Source organism: Pungitius pungitius, chromosome 13 (genome assembly GCF_949316345.1).
Source record: "Pungitius pungitius chromosome 13, fPunPun2.1, whole genome shotgun sequence".
NCBI lineage: Eukaryota > Metazoa > Chordata > Actinopteri > Perciformes > Gasterosteidae > Pungitius > Pungitius pungitius.
The window spans coordinates 4561485-4582763 of record NC_084912.1 but is presented as its reverse complement, the minus strand read 5'-3'; the positions used below and the strand labels follow the sequence as shown (position 1 = coordinate 4582763).

Below are 21279 nucleotides of genomic sequence, written 5' to 3'. Positions count from 1 at the left end.
TCTGTGCCCTGCCAGGGCCCCAGAACTCTACCCTCTGCCGCTGCTGCCCAGCGCCGCACTCCGCACCACGGGGGCAGACAGACAAGGCGGGGTGGGGGACGCTCGGGGGGGGGGGAAGTTGGAGAGAACAGGTTGTGGGAGGGCACCGTAGGGCCACAGGGGCAGCACATTGAAATCAGTTTAGCATTCTTAAATTTAAAACGTTTGTGTAATAGTCCTTTGATGGGGAGCGAGAGAGAAAATTGATTCAGTGGGATGTAAGAAATGTGCTCTTAATTTCCTAGAAAGGATGCCCAAACTCAACTTGGCTTGAAACAACCTGTGGAGGAATTTAAAAAGTAATGCATTATATCAACATGATCCCTAAATGTGCTCTGAACATTTTGCTTTATACTGGACAGATCAGCTGTTCAGCTTGAGTCATGTGCTATGCGTCTGATCCTTGCGTCTTTAAACATTTAGGATACTGCAATGTACTGATATTAAGAGGCCACAGGGATAACTGACCCTACTGACTTTTAACTGTTTACTCAGTTGCTTAGGAAAAAACATGTTTCTGTAAACAATTAACTAAATAACACGGTAAAAAGGCCTCATGAACACCTCACTAACACGCCTCACCTTGTAGCTTATCACATTTTAACCTGCTTTGGTTACATCCTAAGCCATAAACCAATTAAAAATTATTCCACAGGTAAATCCATGAACTTTTCCTTCTTTATTTATTTGATAACTTTAATTTGTTGTTACTTGATTGTTAATAAAAAATGTCAATGTATAATGGTAAAACAGTTTTATAGATAAGCAGGAATTGAAATAATAAAAACCTGAACGCATCAATAATTAGAATACAGTATGATGACAATAATAATTTTGATATGTTAGCTTTCTGCATTATGAGTGATTTCAATTTACTTTTGGTAAGTTGATTTATTTTACCATTTTTGTTGCAGGGCTTTTATTTGCAACTATTTCTACACCGTGTTATGGATGATAGTTTTACATATTCACAAGAGCATCTCTTCAACCACAAACCTTTTCACATGTAAAGTAACGAGAGTAAATGCAATGAAGTAAAAACATGAATCCCTCTTGGAACCCAGGGCCTCTGCGGGCTCGCTTCCTACTGACTCTCACACCCCGACGGCCTGTTCTCGCGATGGTTGGCTTACCAGCCAGCAGAGACACACGGGATGTTGGGATGGGATGATGAGAAACGAGACCGCGCTGAAGCCGCTTACACTGAAAACGGGAGGACGAGGCGAGACGGGTAGGATGCGTGCGTGCGCGCGTGTACGTTTGTGTGTTCGTGTGTCTGCGCGTGTGCCTGTGCATGAAAGAAAAAGGGGAGGGGGGGGGGGGGTGGGGTTGCCGTTTCTCAGAGTGACGTCACTAAGGTTAGTCCTGAAAGTCACAACAACCGTTGGAGGCGGTTAACGGTTGTTTTTTTTTTTACAGCTTCTCGGAAATCCGAACGATGAGTAACGTTGCTGGTAAATGCGACGTTGTTGACTTAACTCTTCGCTAACTTACCTCAACCCGCAGTTAAAGTTACGCTAGTCACTCAGAAGGGAGGAAACGCACATACACAAAATAACCCGGGCGGTTAATGAACAGCAGGTGCACGGGAATACCACAGCACCTGCCGCTACAGGTAAAACCGCTAGCTAGCCGCACTTTATGCAGTCCGCTGCTAGTTAGCTTCATGTCGTGTGTTCATGCTAACGATAACGTTATCATGGCGGGGGCGTTACCGCTGTGTTTGTCTTGGGTCAATTGGTCATGATGCTCGGTGCTCTTACTGCGGAGGAGAGGCGCGGTTTGTTCTTTGTTGACCGGGAAAAAAAAATGTCTTATGAAGATAATTCTCATGTGTAATAAAATGCCTTTTTTTTCAATGACATGCTGCATGACAACCGTCTATCACCGTGACTTAGTTGTAAGTGATGGTGCCACTCATGCGTGGTCGTCTCAGTAGTAAACTTTAAGCTGGATAAACACCATATAAGTTACACATCCATCCATACAGCTATATGTGGATTCATTAAAATATCCCATCAGTAATGTTTTAGACAACTATGTATTGTTTTGATTGTTTTAAATAGCTTTAGAGACAAAAATCTAACCGATCAATTCCCAATAGGTTCTACATGTCTGAGATGAACTTTATCTCACATTGACTTGCAATGAATATCTATCACTTCATTTATAACATTATATTCTCAACTCATCAATTTAGGTTTTTAAAATCCCAGAAAATTGTCCGTATTGCCAATTGACAGATACAAATGAATCGTTTTGTCTGGCTAAAACTTAAAAATATTCACATTCACAGTATTGTATAATACTCAAGATAATACTTTGAGATGCTGAAATAGGGGAATAATTAGTTAGTTAACACGTTGTTTCAGCTCTACTTAGTGAAAGCAGCATGTCAGCAACCTCTGTCCCCCGTCAGTGTAAAAACGAGTATTGTTCAGCAGCTGTGTGATCACCTCCATTTTGGCTTTGCTCACAGCCCAATATGCGTAATTCCTGTAAGTATGTGTGTCAAATGGAGAAAAAAAATGACTTGAATGTGTGTCATGTGGTTGTGAAACACTTGCAAAGCCTGTGTGGTCAGCTGTATTGATTAAAACCAAAGTGATTTTGTAAGTTGGATAAAACGGATCCTTTGTTAGCAGTGTAACACTTGAAGTCCTGCCAAAAACTGGCTTTCATTTTAGAAAGAATATTGTGCTGATGTCAGCAAAGGTTTGTACGAGGCCCCAGATTATGGTATGGTGAGGTGAGGTGAGGTGAGCTTGCCACTCTATAATGTGTGATCAGCCACATTTCTAACCATAACAAAGGTTTAGTATCTGAGTGATTCTCTACTACTACGGTTTGAGTTCAGGAATCCTTATTCGGATCTATCTATTGCAAAAAGTTATGCAGTATTTTAATTTTTAATTTATATCAGGGTTTGGGGGCACAGGAGAAATGCACTGGAATAACATGGCTTGTAAATGTTAACTGCAAAGTTCTGGTCATGGATATTATGTGTCAGAACTCTGTTTATTTTGTTTAATTAATTCCGACTGCCATGCCTGATACACCTCGACCTACTAATGGTGGGTCTGACAAGTTTCTTTTTCTCACTAACTCCTTTCCCACTGGCTTCATGTTGTTGCCTCTGGAATGAAATATCATGAAATAAATTTACTCTGGCAGGTGCTTTCCCCCTGGCATAGTGGGTTCATCATGGCAGTGCATATCTCCATAGCAACGGCTGCCCTGGTGACAAGGGGTTGCCACTCTCTGGACATTTTGTTCCACTCTTTTCCTCTTGTCATGTCTCGAGTCCCCCTTCGCCTCCCCAGATTAAGGTTGAAGCTAACCACATCTTCATTGAATTACACTGTAGCTTTAAAGGTTAATCCAGAACCCAACAGAACAGAGCAGTAGACTACCATAGAAAGGACATGATTCCCTTGGTTGTTGTCGTTGCGGGCGGCAGGGCGCCCCCCCTGGTTCAATGGTAGGGGAAACACTGCCCATCGTTATTTTCCACAGCGCAAATAGTTTTAGCCAACTAACTCTGGTGTTCTGTGTCAGTTACACTACAGCCATAGTCTTCAGATTTGATTTATTTTAGTTATTGGTTCCCACCAAACATTGACTCATGGATGGGGGAACCTCATCCTTCTTTTTTCTTATTAATACTGAGTAATCAAGCTCTTGGCAATCAGTCATATGAACGGGACGAAAAAAGAAAGAAATGGATAGATATTGTAAAAGGGTGCATTAAAGCATTGTAGCAGCCCAAGAAGTGTTGCATGTCTTTGGTTTCATATTCATCTTTATACTGCTGTCTCAAATAAAAGCTCTCTGTCACCTGCTTGTGTTGTGACGCAGCAGTTCCTCCAAGGGTCTGCAGCGGCGCAAACACTAGCTGATCTGCATGCTTATTTGCAGCTAGATGGCTAAGACTGCTAGCCCTGCCGCCGTAGTGCTGATTTCCATTCAAGCCCAGCAGCGTAGTGTTGTTGCGCTTGTGTAGCGCAGTGTAGTAGGGTGCATTTGAGGTGAACACAGCAGCTATGCGGTGAGAGAGCGAAAGGGGGGTGGGAGAGCGGGAGGGAGACGACAGAGAGGTGCAGGGATTTGGAGAGAGAGAGAGCGCGAGAGAGGGAGAATATCCCTAACCACCGTTGTTGCTATTTTTAGCTGAGCCCTACTCCACAGTCCTGAGATGCTCTCCCACATATAGACAAACCAGCCCACACACCAAATCATTTGACATGCAGAAATACAGAAAGCACAGAAAGACTGTAGACTGGGTTTGGTACATAGCACAACCTGCTCTATGAAGATCTATGAATGGATGAGAAACAGAACTCTGGGGTATTTGTTTGGCAATCAAGGTCAGTTATTGCTACATCAAGAGCTCCGCAATTATTCATCCTGTTTATTTGATAGAGTTTGATTGGCTGTATGATTGGGTGGGTTGGAGGGGAAAGAGCGGAGGCAGCCTTTGGTCTCATGATAAGTTGTTTGTCTTGTCAGATTGTATGACTGGGAAGAAAAACAAATTTGTGCCTTATTTTCTCTTTAAAAAAAAAAAAAATGTCTCCTTTCACTTCCTTCCAGGCTGAGTCACTGCTGTTGAGGAGGAAGGTCTGGAGAGGGAACGAAAGAGGAGGAGGAGGTGGAGGAGGAGGGGGAGAAGAAGAAGAACGGAGGGAGACGGGAGATAAGCCACAACAGGAAACAAAACGACACATACACACACACACGCCGTGTGTTTGTGTGTCTGAGCGGGAGACTGCGCGAACGAGAGGTTGAACGGGAAAGGAAGGAAGGGAGGGAGAGTGACGCGGAGGCTGGGAGAGCCCCCCCCCCCACTCCCCACCCGCTCTCCTCCTCCTTCTCTCTTCTCCTCCTCTCCTCCCCTCCCTCTCTCTCTCTCTCTCTCTCTCTCTCTCTCTCTCTCTCTGTGGAGCAGGCGTGTAGCGGCATCAGACTCGGCGTGAAGGAACCATGAGCGATGTCACCATCGTTAGAGAGGGATGGCTCCAGAAACGGGGTGAGTACATGCAGTACCTCTCTTCCTCTACTTCCCTCCTCTCCACCTCTTTTTTTTCTCCTCTCCTACTCTGTCTCTTGTCTAGACTGAGGGCCTGGCCGTGCCTGTCCACATGTGCCGGTAGGAGGATGGTAGTGTTGGCGATTGAGCGTGTGTGATGACATGAATGTCTGATTATCTAGTACAGGAGAACATTATTGTGTGTGTGTTTCCCCCACAGGGATGTGTCTTTTCATTATAAGCCTGGCTGCCTGCTTGTTTGTTAAGCCTCTATGTGCTTCAAGCGGGTTGTGTCTGAATAAGAGTGTGACCATGGGCATGTGTGTGTGGTTAATAACATCTGCCCGGCCGGTAGTTACACTGCTGAAGCATAGTGTGCTGTCAGGGTTTCCTGTGTACTAGTCTGTGGAGCCGGTTAGTTCTGTGTTTCTGAGGTATTATTTAACAAGGTTTGGATTTCAGTCATATGACATTGGGTCGAGGGGGGCACTGATGACGCATCCTGTTTACATCCAAATTAAAGTTGGTACTTCCCTGTCCTTAGACATTGATGACTTGTGTTCAGCGAGTGGTTGCTGCAACAAGCGAAAGGTCACTTGTATGTCCAACTAAACCATTTGACAGTCAAAACGTGATATACAGAAGCTCTGTGATGACTGAAAGGCACTGAAGGACTGTGTTTTCCTTTTTTAACATACAGTCCCCTGCCCCCAAGACTGAAATTGGAAAGGTTTGTATGTCTGCTGATGCTGATACAAATGTAATTAAGTGTGTGTTCTAGGAGAAGATACTCAGGAATGGAACAAGGGGGATTTCCAGACTTTTTGGCATATGAGCATCATCCTCCTGACTATGTGATGGCGTCTAGGAATGTGTAACACAAACTGTTGAACAGGAAGTGATGTGGATTCATAACAGACAGCAGGCTTCTGGGTAATGTAGGCCATTGCCCTGGCACAACAGCACAACATGTTGGGCGATAGAGTGCTCCTCACTGTATGGAGTGGATGCCCTCTCACTATGTCACTCACACAAGTACAGTACAGTGTTGCTGAACTGGAGGGGTGGATCTCTGTCTACCGTGTATGTGCCAGCAAGCCATTGTGATCCTCAGACAGTCGTCTGTGCATATTAACAGGAACACATCGCTCCCAGTCACGACGCAGCGCTACCAGTGTTTGTCAGTGTGAGAGAGGTAGAGATAGATGTTGTAGCGAAGAGGGGGCACTGTTTGTGTCAGGAATATGAATTTTTGTCTGCCTCATATGCTGTGTGTGTGTGTGTGTGTGTGTGTGTGTGTGTGTGTGTGTGTGTGTGTGTGTGTGTGTGTGTGTGTGTGTGTGTGTGTGTGTGTGTGTGTGTGTGTGTGTGTGTGTGTGTGTGTGTGTGTGTGTGGAGCAGGGTCAGGGTGCTGACTCACTGTCCAAGTCGCCATACAGCAAAGACTGCAGTCTTGGATGTTAGAAATCCTTTTGCCGAAGCGAAGCGGCAAGAGAGAGACTGCATCTGGAAGGAAAATACATAGTGCCCATCTCACTGCGTTTGGAGGGGGTAGTGGTGCTATGGTTGGATTAGCCCAGAGGTGGGATCAAGTCACTGTTAGGCAAGTCACAAGCAAGTCTCAAGTCATTGCCCTCGAGTCCCGAGTCAAGTCGAGTCAAAGACGAAGCAAGTACCAAGTCGAGTCACAAGTCACAGCCAACAAGTCTCAAGTCGAGTCACAAGTCGTACCATTTTAGTTTCGAGTCATTTCGAGTCCTTTTATTATAGTGGGGACGGGGAACCCTGGGTGATGGTGCGCTGCCTCACAGACCTAGACTACGAAGGGAAGGGTAACGGTGGATGGACTGTGACTGTGTTATAGTACTGTAACGCTCACCCCAATGCTGCAGCATAAATAAGGAGGCGATGACTGGCTTGCAACTCCGCTGCATTTATTTATATAAAACAACTCAACTTCGGTCACTGTTGGCCGTCACCACGCCGAACGAACACTTCCGCATACACGGCCCCCCAAAACTCGGGTTGTCTCGCGTAACTACAGCTGGTAACAAAGCATAACGTGAACACATGCAACATCTGCATAACTGATTAACTAATAACTTTAACTCAGCTCATTACACTACTTTAAAACGGACGTTGACATAATGTTGGCGAGGATTTCCATCGGAGTCTGAATCCGGGTTCAAAAATCCCGATTTTTGTAACCATGGACGAGCTGTCTCGTTGATACGGTCAAATGGACTGCAGTGATTGGATGTTGTTCAGGCAGCGCGCGCTCTCTGCATACAGGTGGCGCACATTTTTTTGACAGATGCAGATAAACAGAGCGGCGCGGTGGTGTGAAAATGTTTTCCCCCAGTTTTCATGTGAAGTAGCAAGTCTTCTCGAGTCAAAAGGCTCGAGTCCAAGTCAAGTCACGAGTCATCGGTGTTCAAGTCCAAGTCGAGTTGCAAGTCTTTGTACTTTTTGTCGAGTCGAGTCTCAAGTCATCAAATTCATGACTCGAGTCTGACTCGAGTCTAAGTCACATGACTCGAGTCCACACCTCTGGATCAGCCCCCCCCCCCCCATTGGTGAAGAGAGTTGCTGAAATTGTGAGTGATTGGAAGTTGAGTGGGACTTTTGATCCCTTCAAAGTAACCTTGGATGTGATGAATACTGGCGGGAACGGGTTGGAGGGGAGAACAGTTTATGTCAGCAGCTATATGCTGGTTGGTTTGACTGAGTGTGAATGCCCGTAGTCATCTGTCAGAATAGAAGCTGGAGAGCGAGAGATTTGTGAATGAATAAGAGAGTAAAAAAGAGTAAAGTTCCTCCAAGCTTCATGAGTGGTAAGAAAGAACTGGGAACATAGATAAGAAATAAGAGAGAGAAAATAGTGTAACAAAAGTCTGTATGAACGATGTTACGTACTTCTCCGAGGCTTTTAATTCAGTCAGTTATGAACAACTAGTGTTTCATAAAAAATAGAAATGACTGCTGACTTTGTATACATATTACAACAGGCAAAGATATTGAGTATCTGAAGTACTTCCTGTGAAAAACGTAGTAAGTCAGAGTAATGTTTTTTTTGTGTATGTTGGCAGATGCTTGTTAAAAAAAGGTTGTGTTTTTGATTATCTCATAATTGAAAATGAAGGGGGTATTTTTTCTGCAGTTCTGACCCACAACAGCTGTTAAGGATATGCTTCCAATATGGTTCATTTTGTAATTAATAGATAGTTGTAAAAATGATTTTATTTTCACAGGTTTACATTATAATTGTATTTTTCTGAAAAGTAAGCATTTGAGTCAAACAACCCTGGCCCAGGGGTGCCCACACTTTTCAGCTCGCGAGCTACTTTTCAATCAACCAAGTCATGGCGATCTACCCTCCCCAGGGGGGGCGGTCCTGGGATTGGGTCAGGTAGTTGGGGAACGAGTAGTAGCGGTAACCAAACGGAACAACAACAACAATAACAACAACAACGCTGCATACTGTGAGCGCAAATGAATCGATATAAAAAACAACAACAACAAGCCTCTGTCCGTGTATGCGCACATGTGGCAAAACACTGATCGGTTAAACTTTAAAGTGTAATAAGTGCTTTGAACGATCAATGAGAAATGAAAACACTAAATCTTCACAGATGATTCAACCAAATAAGCATAAGAGTGTGATAAAATATAGCAGTGAGATATGAAATCATAGATTGCTCATCAGTTCGAGCCAATCCTCCTCTTATGATAATTTGTGACAGAGGCAAACCTTAGGAACATCTTTTCAGACTCGAGTACACCATGTCCTCAGATGACCGAGCCTTTCAGCGCTTGCACGCTCGCTGCCATGGCGAAGGTTTCTTTCCTCTTTTCATTAAATCAGGGGGGGTGCATCGGCTGCATCGTTTCTTTATCTCTGGGAAATAATGAACACTGGATAGGTACATGTAGCAGAATTTGTCGCCAGTACAAAGGCTGCAGACTTTTCACAATATATATAAAATGTTTGGAAACACGTTGTTCCGTTTTCAATCATAGAGGCCGAATGACTTTTGAATGACATGTGCTAGAACATCTAATGGATAGATTTTGGCCACAGCCAGGTTTGGGCTTGGATGGACATCGTTTTATATTCAATGTGTTGAATCGCGGAATCAGAAAAATCTGTTTCCGTGCACTTTTTTTTTTTAAGAATTAAAATGTGAAGAGACCCTCTCTTCATGTCCACGTTTACATTCTGTCTGTCAGTCCGGCCGAGGGCACAGAGGTCACGGCCAGCCACTGCAGTCGAGGATACTGTTACCTCCACTGGCATCAACCCACACAGCAGTCAGCACAACAGACGGAAGGAGGAACACAGGGAGAGAACGCTGTCATATTGGGGTTTTTTTTGTTGACATTCCTGCCCTCCAGAAGTGTGTTTCTCTGCAAAGCGACTAATTGGATGAGACGGAGGTGTGTCAAGTGCAGGAAGTGTTGTTGCTGACTCGCTTTTCAAGTAATCCAAGATCAATGATTCTTTGCCTCCCAGGAGGGTTTAAGCCATCAAGGTTCTGATGAATTCAAGAACACGTTGCACTCTTCCTTTTAACAATTAAACAATAGTTTTTATTTATTTTAAATAAATATTTTGTCGTCTAATGTTTCAATCATCTCAGTAGCTGAGAGAGTTCTACATTTTTTTCTTCTTCCTCCATCAGGAGGGTGCTCTTCAACTTATTGTTGTCAATTTCTGTGGGCATTGGGGGTAAAAAGTCATGCGGGTTCATACGGGTGCGGTTACATTTATGATTACGTCGACATGATTTTGTAGTGGACTTGATGCATTATTAAATTACGATGCCGCGTCCCACCCAGTGAAACGTTCTGCATGTCTTGCTGGGACTCTCTTTCTGTAAAACTGTTCTGCTCTCGCTCCTTATACTTATAACATTGTTTGTTTGCGAATCACATTCACAATATGTAGCTTTCCCATCACAGTGTCGGCTGCTTCATTAAGGACATAGAGCTGAAACGGGAGTCAACACACCTGTCCTCTTCTACACACCTTTCCCCGTACTCTCCATCTCTAAAACCACGTCAGACTTACAGTCGGGGCCAAACTGTCCCTGTTGGGAGGGCTGTGGGGTTCATTGGGTGCAGTACAGGGAGACAGCCATCTTGGCTCAGTGAGTTCATGGAGTTCAATGTTGCTGGAGGCTGGCAGGCGGGCTGGCTGGCTGGATCAGGTGGCAGTGCCAGATCCCTGATATCAATCACCAGCCGCTGGTGCTAGCGCTGCTGCCGCCGCCACTGTCTGCTGTGTTGCCCTTCTCCTCTCCTCCTCTGTCCTGCCTCTGCTCTACACACTGTCAACACAACTCAACCCTTTTATTGCAATTCACAATTGCTTTCCCTCTCTATCCCTACATCTCCTACCATGTCCCTGTACTCCTCTCTTTCCTTATCCTCTTTCTCAAACGTGCATGCAGACCAGGCAGTAGCAGACAGGCGGACAGTACAGGCTTTGTTATGAATGGCATCCTCTTGCACATCCGGAGGAAGTGTACGCTCCAGTGTGGCTTTACAAACTGTCTCCATTGTCCTAAGAATGACTCACTCTTCACTGCAGAGAATGGCAGACGGACAGACAGCACAGTGCAAACAGGCAGACCGGTCTGCGGAGCCTACAGTCAAACAGCAGAGGAGAGACGGGCAGTGAGACGGGTGGTTTGTGACAGATACAGCAGGAACAGAGGCAGACGGCTTGCCAATACGGAAGAGACCTGCGACTTGCAGGTACAGACACAGAATGAGAGACATATGGGTGAAATACACAGACAGGCAACAGCGGGCGTTTCTCCTTTTGTTTTTGGACAGAATAGGATATTTTTGTATTGCGAAATTGTTGCGTACACAATGTTGTAATAAATACATTTGACTCCAACTTCAAACTGGACCAGGCAATAACTATAGATACTCGCACATACACTCGTATCTAACGATCTTTTCGTACCTGTCCCGATCACAAAATTTAGGTTGCAACAGAGAAGAATGTCCCCTTCTGGTGTTGGTGTGTCTGGTCACTACCGGCATATTTGGTCCATACACTAAAGGATATGGTGAACAGAAAGCACAGTACTTTGTACTAAGTACTAAACTAAACACCAACAGGCGGTCTCATTTTTTTCTTTTAAATTATCATCTTTTCCTTTCTTATCGCTCTTTTGACAACCAGAGAACGGGTGTGAAGAGATGTAAATGTAGGTTGTTTTTGACTTTACATTACCATTGTGTATGCCTAGCTCTACATTTCCAATGCAGTAGCTGCTGGGTGTATTGAATGTTCAGGAATCATGAAATGTTTATTGCCATAATATGTCAGACAAACAAGGAATTTGACTGGTACTGGACACCAAATTTGGCGGTTGGTGCATGACTGCAGACAGTACGACAATAGACAACAGACAACGTAGTGCAGGAGTAAGATAAAAATATAGGTTAGTTAAGTAATAGGTTAAATAAAGATTAAAATAGAAATAAAAGATAAAAATAAGGATAAAGTGCACCAGCTAACAGAAAGTGACAAGTGAAAGGGACAAAGGTATATGTTCATGTGGAGAGTGAAGAGTCAGTCAGTGTGGGCCAGAGCCCGACTATCGACGGGAAGAAACTGTTAGTGTGGCGGGAGGTCTTAGTCCTGATGGACCTCAGCCTCCTGCCGGACGGAAGGGGCACAAACAGGTTCTGTCCGGGGTAAGTGGGGTCGACTACAATCTTTCTGGCCCGCTTCAAGGTCCTGGAAGCAAACAAGTCCTGAAGAGACGGCAGATTGCAGCCGATCACCTTCTCTGCAGAGTGGATGACACAATGCAGCCTGCCCTTGTCCTTGGCTGTGGCTGCAGCGTACCACACGGTGATGGAGGAGCAGAGGATGGACTCCATGATGGCCGTGTAGAAGTGCACCATCATCGTCTTTGGCAGGTTGAATTTCTTCTACTGCCTCAAGAAGAACTACCTCTGCTGGGCCTTCTTGGTGATGGAGCTGATGTTTAGCTCCCACTTGAGGTCCTGGTGATGATGGAGCCCAGGAAACGGAAGGAATCCACAGTGGTGACGGGGGAGTCACACAAGGTGAGGGGGGAAGGTGGGGCTGCGTACTTCCTGAAGTCCTCAACCATCTCCACTGCCTTCAAGGTGTTGAGCTCCAGGTTGTTCTGGCTGCACCACGTCATCAGGTGGTCAGACTCCCACCAGTTGGCGGACTCATCCCCACGAGAGATCAGTCCAATGAGGGTGGTGACTGGAGGTGCAGCTGTTGGTGTACAGGGAGAAAAGCAGAGGGGAAAGAACGCAGCCTTGGGAGGAACCGGTGCTGATGGTCGGAGAAGCAGAGACGTGTTTCTCCAGCTTCACATGCTGCTTCCTGTCAGACAGGAAGTCTGTGATCCACTTGCAGGTGGAGTCGGGCACATGCAGCTGGGAGAGTTATTCCTGCAGCAAAGACGGGATGATGATGATGGTGTTGAAGGTGTTATAGCTTCTGACTTGCTTCAAGCTGTCCTTACACTTGCAGTTATACAACTCCTACAACTTGGCAAACTCAAAATAAAATCGGTTGTAAGAGATACAGTAGCAAGCATCCCTGAAAACGTTCTAAGAGTGGGTGAATGAGCAAATGAAGGGTGAGGCAGTTGTGGGTTGATGAACGAACAGATCAATGAATGGAGTTCTGATTATTGCAGACAAAAAACTTGGATAGAGAGAAGGGGATGAAGGAAGGAGAGGTTAAGTGGTGGGATAAGTTTGTAACTCAGAAACATTTAAATACTGACTTGAAGTATATGATCACTATACAGATTGGATAAATGCACAAGCATTCACACGTACACTTTTCTAAACTGCCATAATCAGCGCTATTTGATTAATATGGCATAGAAAGTACAAGTCAAAGTTTTGGTCTCATTTGACTGGTACTGTAAATATCTTCCACCTAATATGATGGTAGGGGAAGCACTACACATGCAATTTTTAGATGTTTTCTAGTGCTTTCCACGCCGATCCATTAGCTGCAGCGCCAGCAGCTCTTAAAGCACGTTCTATATGTTTAAGTGTACTAACACAGAGACAAGACCAGAGGGTGTAACGTCTTGAGGTATTGTGGCCTGGTTGGAGTAGGCTTTGAGGTGATTAGAGGAGGCAGGTACGAGTGGGGGTTGGTTTGGTTGATGTAGGCCAACAGATTAGTGCCTAGTGGCTAATAGGTAGTGTAAGTGTTTGCTGGCAGGAGAAAGACCACAGAGTGTGACCATTTGGCCTCATATTGCCACTTAATTTGTTTCTTTGGCCATCCGTGTCCAAGATATAACCACATCCTGTCCAAATAAGTATTATATTCCTCTTATTGTTATTATTCGGTACTAAAGCTGTGCTTTACCTCTTTCTAAAGAATCCTGTGATTCCGGGGAAAAAAGCAATAGAGGACCTAGAGATCTCAGTTCCAACTGTTGATTCTCCAAAATTGGGTAAACTCGATAAATCAAATTTATATGCTCAATTGTTATAAAGATAATGAACCCAAAGTTCTATTGCAGGTGTTGAGGCCTTTCAGATAAACTGTTTTTTTTAAATATTCCTTTTATTTTTGGCATGAAAGGTGGTTTCAAACAAGGGCAGTAACACCAGTCCAAATAGTGGTCGCTGGTTCCCATCTGGTTGCCAAGGGAAACTGGACAACCATTGTTGCTCTGAAAACATCAGTTACATCCTTGACGTATTTTCTCCTATTCACTCTGCTATTGTGGCACAAAGCTATGTGTTGCTTGATCCCTGAAACAGAGTATCTGTTCCAGAGCGCATCCTCTTACATTTTGGAGTTTCTGAATTTATCACCGAGACTAAATGCAGTCAAATAAGACGGAGGGATTACTATTGTAAAGCAGAGCCACACATTCAAGTCTACAGTTGGCCCATTATTTACCTTTCCTAACTGTTGAGCAAAGGTGATCAGAGATTTTGGAAATCCATCAGCACTGTTAGTCGGTTTTGTATGCCAATACTGCCGTGCCGGCTCTCAATTTCAATGATGAATATCTTTTAAATGAACAGTGTTCATTTTGTATGCCTCTGCTCCAGAAGCCAGATGTGAAGTAAAGATACAGAGAAAGCTTTTTTTTTTTTTTAAAGCTTCTGTTGACTTTGATTACCGAGGTAAATGAATGGCGCCTTTGGTGAGTTATGTTTGAGTCTGCTCCAGTTTTGCTTGACTTAATGGTTGAGCTGCATGCTGATGTCACAGTGGCCAGGATAAAGGGCCGGACCGTCTATTTATAACTTCCCACCTGTAATCTGTCGCTGACCGGATTAACTAAGCCACGAGCTGCAGCCTGCTGTGTCTCACACAAACACGCACGCACACACCAAGTGAAAATGTGAGTGAATGAATCCATGCATTCATAAAGATATACAGTTACATCAGTGTGTAAAGTACATTTAAGTAACAAAAGTGTTCAAAAATCATCATAATCATTATTAGGATATTCTAGGAAAGGAAGGACAAATATTTGTCTGTTTCCCAACTGGGAAATGTGACACTTTAATCATGTTACAAGCTTTTTTTCCCCTTTTTATTTGTGTGCATTTGTGTTTCATGCATCTTTCACAGAGTCTCATTTAGTTCGCCTGATTAAAAACAGAGAGGTAGAAGAGACCAAACATTGACAGGATTTTTTTCATCCGCCCTCAGCCTCCACCGTCTCTGGTTGCCAATCTCCAGTCATTAATTAGCTGTCCATGACAAAATTCCCAGTTCCAAATCTGATACTAGTGTAGAGCAGCGGACGGTGGTGGTAATCGTGTCAGCAAGACTTGGCTCAGTGTTCTGAGGGGGCTAAATCTCTCCCATATGGTCCACTGGCTGGAGCCCGCACCTCACCAAGCTCTCATTAAACTAGTGCTTAATATCCCAAGGTAAAGAGGGACACACACACACACACTCCCACACACACACACACACACACTAATGCACACACTCAGCTGTAAGAAACAAATCAAGACATCTGACAGGGGATTGGGCACAAAGGGACTGGAAGGCAAGGAGGTGCGGCTTGTTTCTGTGTTTTTGTGTGCATGTGGTGTGTAAGTGTGTGTCTGTGTTTTGAGAGGCTGATGCTATACAATTGTTGACTTGCCATCTGTCATCAAGAAAAGAGTTCTATCTTCGTGTGTGCGTGCGTGTGTGTATTTACTAAGGAAAGATGAGACGGGAACGAAAGAAGGAAACCGTGAGTGAGGTGCAGATGTCTCTCAGCATAGCGGCTGGAACATGGGGTTCAATGGCAGGCTGCTGTATGAGAGGAGTTTGAGGAGGAGAACAGAGAATAAAAGAGGCGAACATCTGCCATATTCAGATATTGCTCCGTGGTTTGAGTGTTTCTACACAATATCTTGAGCTTTAATAGACCTGGGAAGCGGCCTGCTCATTAGGAATTTTTCTTAAGGCTACAGGCGGGCAGCTTCAGAAAGCCCCGTAATTGCTTTTTAATATTCTTCAGTACATTTTATCAATAAGTATGCTTGACTTTCAAAAAGAAAGTACATTGTTTTTGGTGTACTGCCAAAAGTTGGTATTTTTTTTTAATACCTAGAAAATGGTAAACGTAAAAATCACACCCTTTAAACAGCCGAAATCCCCAAATCCTTGCTTTGCATGTTCTCAGTTCCTGATGGAGATTATGTGTTATTTAAAACAGATTTTTTGAGAAAATGCAAGTTGATTTAAAGAAAAATTCAGAACAGAATTACTCAACCAAAGAATATAGGAATCACATCTCAAAGTATTTAACCCGTTTGATATATACATCTGTATTTCTTTTGTCAGACAAAGACAACAACAGGGCACACACCCATGTTGTCATCTTTGTCCACTTCAAATCGTCTCTCAGCCTCAAGTGCCTGATGCCGGCCAGCCGAGGTGGACGCGTTGTCAAAAACAGCCTCTTGGACAAACAGACGTTACAACGGGACAAACACCAGCTCTCAGGAAGGGAGACACGAGTGTTGAACTGAGCCGAGCTTCCTGTCACCTCAAAGTGGGATAGAGAGACGCGCAGGCCAGTCACTAATTGCAATCCCTCTTTGATTTTGTTCGCCCAGTCTCTATAGCAGTTCATACGGTTTGATGACTAACCACAAGCAAGCAGCATCTTGTAAACAAAAGTCACATGGGCTGACATGTAGCTTTTTGGTTGCGCGTGACTGAGCATGACTGATTGCGAGGGAGTTGGATGAGGCTGTTTTTTTGCCCCCTGCTCCCTCTTTTAATGTTGTTTCTCACGAGCCTGATTAACTGCAGCCTATCCCATTATTCAGTGTTTCATCCGGATGAAAGCACGTTGTAGCTCCGTCTCCTCCCGTACAAAAGTGATGTCATCACCTAAACGTTACAACACACGGAGGTGGTCTGTGCTCGCTGTCACCTGTCCACACGCGCGCTAGTTAAGGAGTAAGTAACCCAGAGTTGACCAGTAGAATTTCTGGTGGACAGAGAGACAGGTGGGCAGACACACACAGACAAGTAGCCAGGCAGGACCGAGGGGAAGGCAAAGAGCAGCAGTTAGTGAGGTGAAGAGCACTTACATGTCGGCCCTTCAGTGCAACACATGAATAAAACCTTTAGAATGAGGCACGGCTGGGCTGGTGTGTGTGTGTGCGCAAGTGCGTGTGCATGCATGTTTGTACTTGCATATGGGGTTGGAAAAGAGTGTGGGGGATGCACTTGACAGTAGTTGGGGGGTGTAGTATTTGATTGTTTACTCTAGCCTGCTGTGCTGAGCTAGTGTGTGTGTGTGTGTGTGTGTGTGTGTGTGTGTGTGTGTGTGTGTGTGTGTGTGTGTGTGTGTGTGTGTGTGTGTGTGTGTGTGTGTGTGTGTGTGTGTGTGTGTGTGTGTGTGTGTGTGTGTGTGTGTGTGTGTGTGTGTGTGTGTGTATATACGTTTACAGACAGACAGAGAGATGTACTGCACAATGCCTCTCTGCTGCTCTAAGAAGGGAGGGGAGGCTTCACAAAAGACCAAAGGGGTCTTATTTTGTTCTCTCACACACACACACACACACACACACACGTAACACCAGCTGCCGCCCACTGCCCCAGCCCAGCATTTCTGAATTAATAATACAGAGCCAACCACTCTGGAATAATAGTGATGCACGCACGCACGCACGCACACACACACACACACACAGACACACACACAAAGCTTTGCACCTGTTCACCACTGCTCAACTGGTCAGGGTTGGGCTGGTTTACGTCCCCCATCCGTGCAGAGACACACACACACTCCTGTGTGTTAGACAGCTGTGTTTGTCTCCTCACCTCGCTCTGATCGACAGCTTTTCTCATTGACTGATTGGTCCACCTGTCTCACTCTATTCCTCTGATCGGTTGGTTTTACGTCCAATGAAGCAGAAGAACAGTATAAGAATTTGAATATTAATGTCAGATTTCAATGGGGAACGCCAAATAGAATCTTGTGTGAGACTATAAATACACAATATGATTATACGGATTATTATTTTGATGATGAGTTCTCGTCAGTATGTGAAGAAAAACATTTTACAAACTAAAAATGGAGAATTACAAGTAATACGAATAGTTTATATTTAAGCTAAATTAAGGAAATTGTTCTGCCTAACGGGTAAATGAAAAAGTTGATAACAGGTCGTACTGATGTGCTGTAGGTTCTGAAGTTCAATCTAGAAAAGGACGTTCAGCGTGTTGAAAATAAAGTCCCTGCTATGTGAACTTCAAGGATGTCGGCTAAATGAAGGAACCAATGATGCCAACTCGGTGTCATTCAAAGCAGAGAACATAGAGACGCAATACACCAGAAATCAGTGCAATTTGATTAGCCTGCTCATTGCCGCTGTGTGCCTTCTATAATCACATTGGATGCACCGCCTCTGAACACAAGCCGCACGGCTTCCCTCATGTTACTGGCTGTATGAATGAGAGGGCGTTTTGTAACGCTTAGCTGCGATTGTATTTTTACCTTCTTGACACACTAGAACACATCCAAAGGGATCTGTCTTTTGTGTTTTTTCAATGGCATGTTACGCTTTGGTAGATGTGTGTGTCTTTTTATACGTACGTACGTGCGTGTGTGTAATGGGAATAAACCTTCTAACTGAGCTGTTTGGGATTTGATGATCTAGACATAAACCCGAATTTGCCCCATTTGGTTAGAAGTAATAATAATATATATGGCTCCTACAGTATGTGCTTAGCTGTAGCGTACAGCGTATTCATCTTTCCTCATTTCTGTGGCGTTTGTTTTTCATGTTGCATTTCATACGACTCCAGGCTCATCGTCTTTTGGTCAAGACTGCAACAGCTCTGCTTTCAGACTGACAAACACACAATACATGACGACCTACTGTGAAGGCGGTCAAGCTGGGCCCAGGTGTGTCTTGTGCCACTAATGGTCCCGCTTCACAGGACGGGCCTCTGCAGTCAGGAGAGCACAGAGCAGGGCAGAGGGGCCATCACCCAAATCTGTTGGATTTGTTGAACTTTGACGTTGCCAGCTTTCTAAATTTCAACCTCCTCCCCCGATGTCTCTTCGGTTTTTACCGTACAAAGATGTTTGTTGTTGAGCCTCAATCTACACGATTTTGATCGTTGTGAAAATGCAGCTGTGGAGATGTATAGCTTTCTCGTATTTACATTTCAAAACATGTCTTTAATGTGTTGTTATCAAAGAACAGATGCTGTGTGTCTGCCAAATGATTTTAAGTCCTCACCTGAACTGACCTGTCGTAGTACAACAGCAATTCCAAAGTGAACGGGTCTAATCGTATCCAGGCTTTGAGCTGCTCAAGGCCCGGATACGATTATGCTAACTCTGTCTCTCAGGCATAATAGTTAATACTAATGCTAAACCCAAGTTCAGTGCTTATGTTCATCTATGTCCACAAACACCACTTCCTGGTGGATTTATTTATTCCTCAACAATAGCTGAGCTCCAGGGGTCAAAGCCTTTAGTTGGTAATGTCACAGACCTACAACTTGTTGGACTTGAATCCTGAGTTGAATACGTCTGAAAGTGAGGTGGAGTGATCTGTGTTTTAATAATGACTTGTTTGTTGTATTAATGCACAACTTAAAGAGACAGATTAAGTAGTTAGAGTAACAAATTAAGACAATACATTTGGTGTTGCTGTAGGTTAGTGACCTTCACCTGTGTGTGTGTGTGTGTGTGTGTGTGGGGGGGGGGGGGGGGGGGGGGTTTGTTAGAGTTTGCGCCTGGCACAGGTGGTGTTGAGCAGCAGCCCTCCAGCTAAGATGCTAATATGCTAACACCGCACTAATCCTAGGGTGCTTTAGGAAGCAACGGATCCCGACTCGCCCCTCCCCCCCCCTCTCCCCATTCAACAGCACACATGAACAAACACTGTATAACACATTAGGCTGACTGTACTAGACTTGCACACCCAATTTCAATATACTTGTTGTATGTATGTATGTATGTATGTATGTATATATATATATATATATATATATATATATATATATACTCACACACACACCAGCGCTCTGGATTAGGATGAGAGGCGTCTCTGTCAGCATCACAGCGGTGGCCGCGATGCTCCAGGGAGCCACCACCATCTACTGGAGATAAAAGGTACTACACGAGAGGAATGTCATAAGAACGACCAAAAGAACAAACCAGCAAAAAAAAAAACAGGATTAGTAGGGACATTTCAAAAAGAGTGAGTTTTGGGCCAATTATTAATATTTTTATAGTTAAGTAATATTGTTTTTACAAACTGTGTTAAGTATTTGTAAAACTGTGGACCTGCAATGTGTTGCCAGTGTGTGTATCAGTGTTTGTATGTGCATGTGCCTCCTCCTTTACCAGCTGAGGGGCACCAGGGCAGGCTGTGTGTGTGTGTTTGTGTGTGTGTGTGTGTGTGTGTGTGTGTGTGGATGTGCATCCAGCACAGCCTACCAGGAGGGGCCGGCTGTGTGCAGCTGGCTGTGTGAAATCTCCTAGTGGCCCCCAAGGGATGGCCACACTCCCGTGGGTTTCCACTCTAATCTGGCCGCCCTGCCCTGTCCCGGCTGCCCTGTCACTGTAATGACATTAACCACGTACAAGCCTCCTCTCTCCCTCTCTCAGCCCTCCTCCTTTACTCCAGCATCTTCTTCATCTCCCTGTAGTCTCATCCAACAGACTGAGCCACAGGCTTGAACAATTACTCCACTACTGAACCTTTGAACCCAGCTGCAGCCCCGGCTTCAAACTGAATTGCATTCTTTTGATTCTTGAAATCTTTTCCCCCTCCTTTTGTATGATCACTACACAAGTGGCAAAAAAACAGTAAAAAGGTATGGCGCACCGCTGTTATGTTGTCAGCGATGGCTGTATTCAGACCTCACGCGCACACCCTCAAGCACTCTAACACCTGTCCTGTACCGATGTGCTAATGAGACTAATTCACGGTAAGTGGATTGACTTTAAAGAGCCTGGATTCGCCTTTAAGATGTCTGAGCAGACTGGAACTAGATGTGTCGAGGTCACGCAGAAAATAGACAAGAGTTTATTGTGCGTTTTTAATCTTTATTCATTCATTTCTCTCTGTTGTTCATTTCAGCATTACCAGTATAATGTGCAGTCCTGAGTCTTGCTGGCTTCTGGCGCTCATTTAGAGTCCCTCAGACAGATGTGTGCATCAGGTGTCTCACGACCTGGACCCCGACTTACACAACCCCCGACATGGCTTCCACCTTTTCTCCTCTTCCTTTTTACTAATTCGCTACTTGCCTGATGTTTAGCTAACCTTTCTTCATCCTCCTCCCTGTGTATTACCTGCCTTTACTCAGTTAGTACCAGCCACTAATGCTCACACACAGAAACACATGATGTTGTGTCTGGAAGTGTTGTGACCCATAAGGAGATTGGCTTAGGCAGCCCGCCAATCATTTCACCCGTCAGTGTGACTGCATAATGCAGTTATTTAACGGTGAAACCTCCAAACTGCCTCTGTGAGCGGTTGTGATTGGCTTCTCATTTAACTCCAACAAATGTAGCCCTCGTACGCCTATTAAATTGGAAAGTAGATTCATATGGATATACTGTTGAAACATGATTTCTTTATTTGGGTTTTCCTTGATTGATTTGTGTGCATTCTGGTCTATTGAAAGTTTCCAAATCTCAATGTGAGCGTTTCTTAGCTTTGATCTGACCGAT

General features: G+C 44.5%; 1 protein-coding gene across 2 annotated transcripts in view; it reads left to right on the top strand.

The window, feature by feature from the left end:
• The first annotated feature begins 1383 nt into the window (after positions 1-1383).
• Positions 1384-21279, top strand: part of akt3a (v-akt murine thymoma viral oncogene homolog 3a) — a 42179-nt gene continuing 22283 nt past the window's right edge. The window contains exons 1-2 of one of the 2 annotated variants that reach the window (XM_062566438.1): positions 1384-1654; positions 4633-5068. In XM_062566438.1, coding sequence (XP_062422422.1) covers positions 5023-5068 — 46 coding nt within the window. In that variant the 5' untranslated portion in view covers positions 1384-1654; positions 4633-5022. Of the gene's footprint in view, positions 1655-4239; positions 4407-4632; positions 5069-21279 lie in introns of those variants that run through there. The other variant, XM_062566439.1, reaches the window with a different exon arrangement.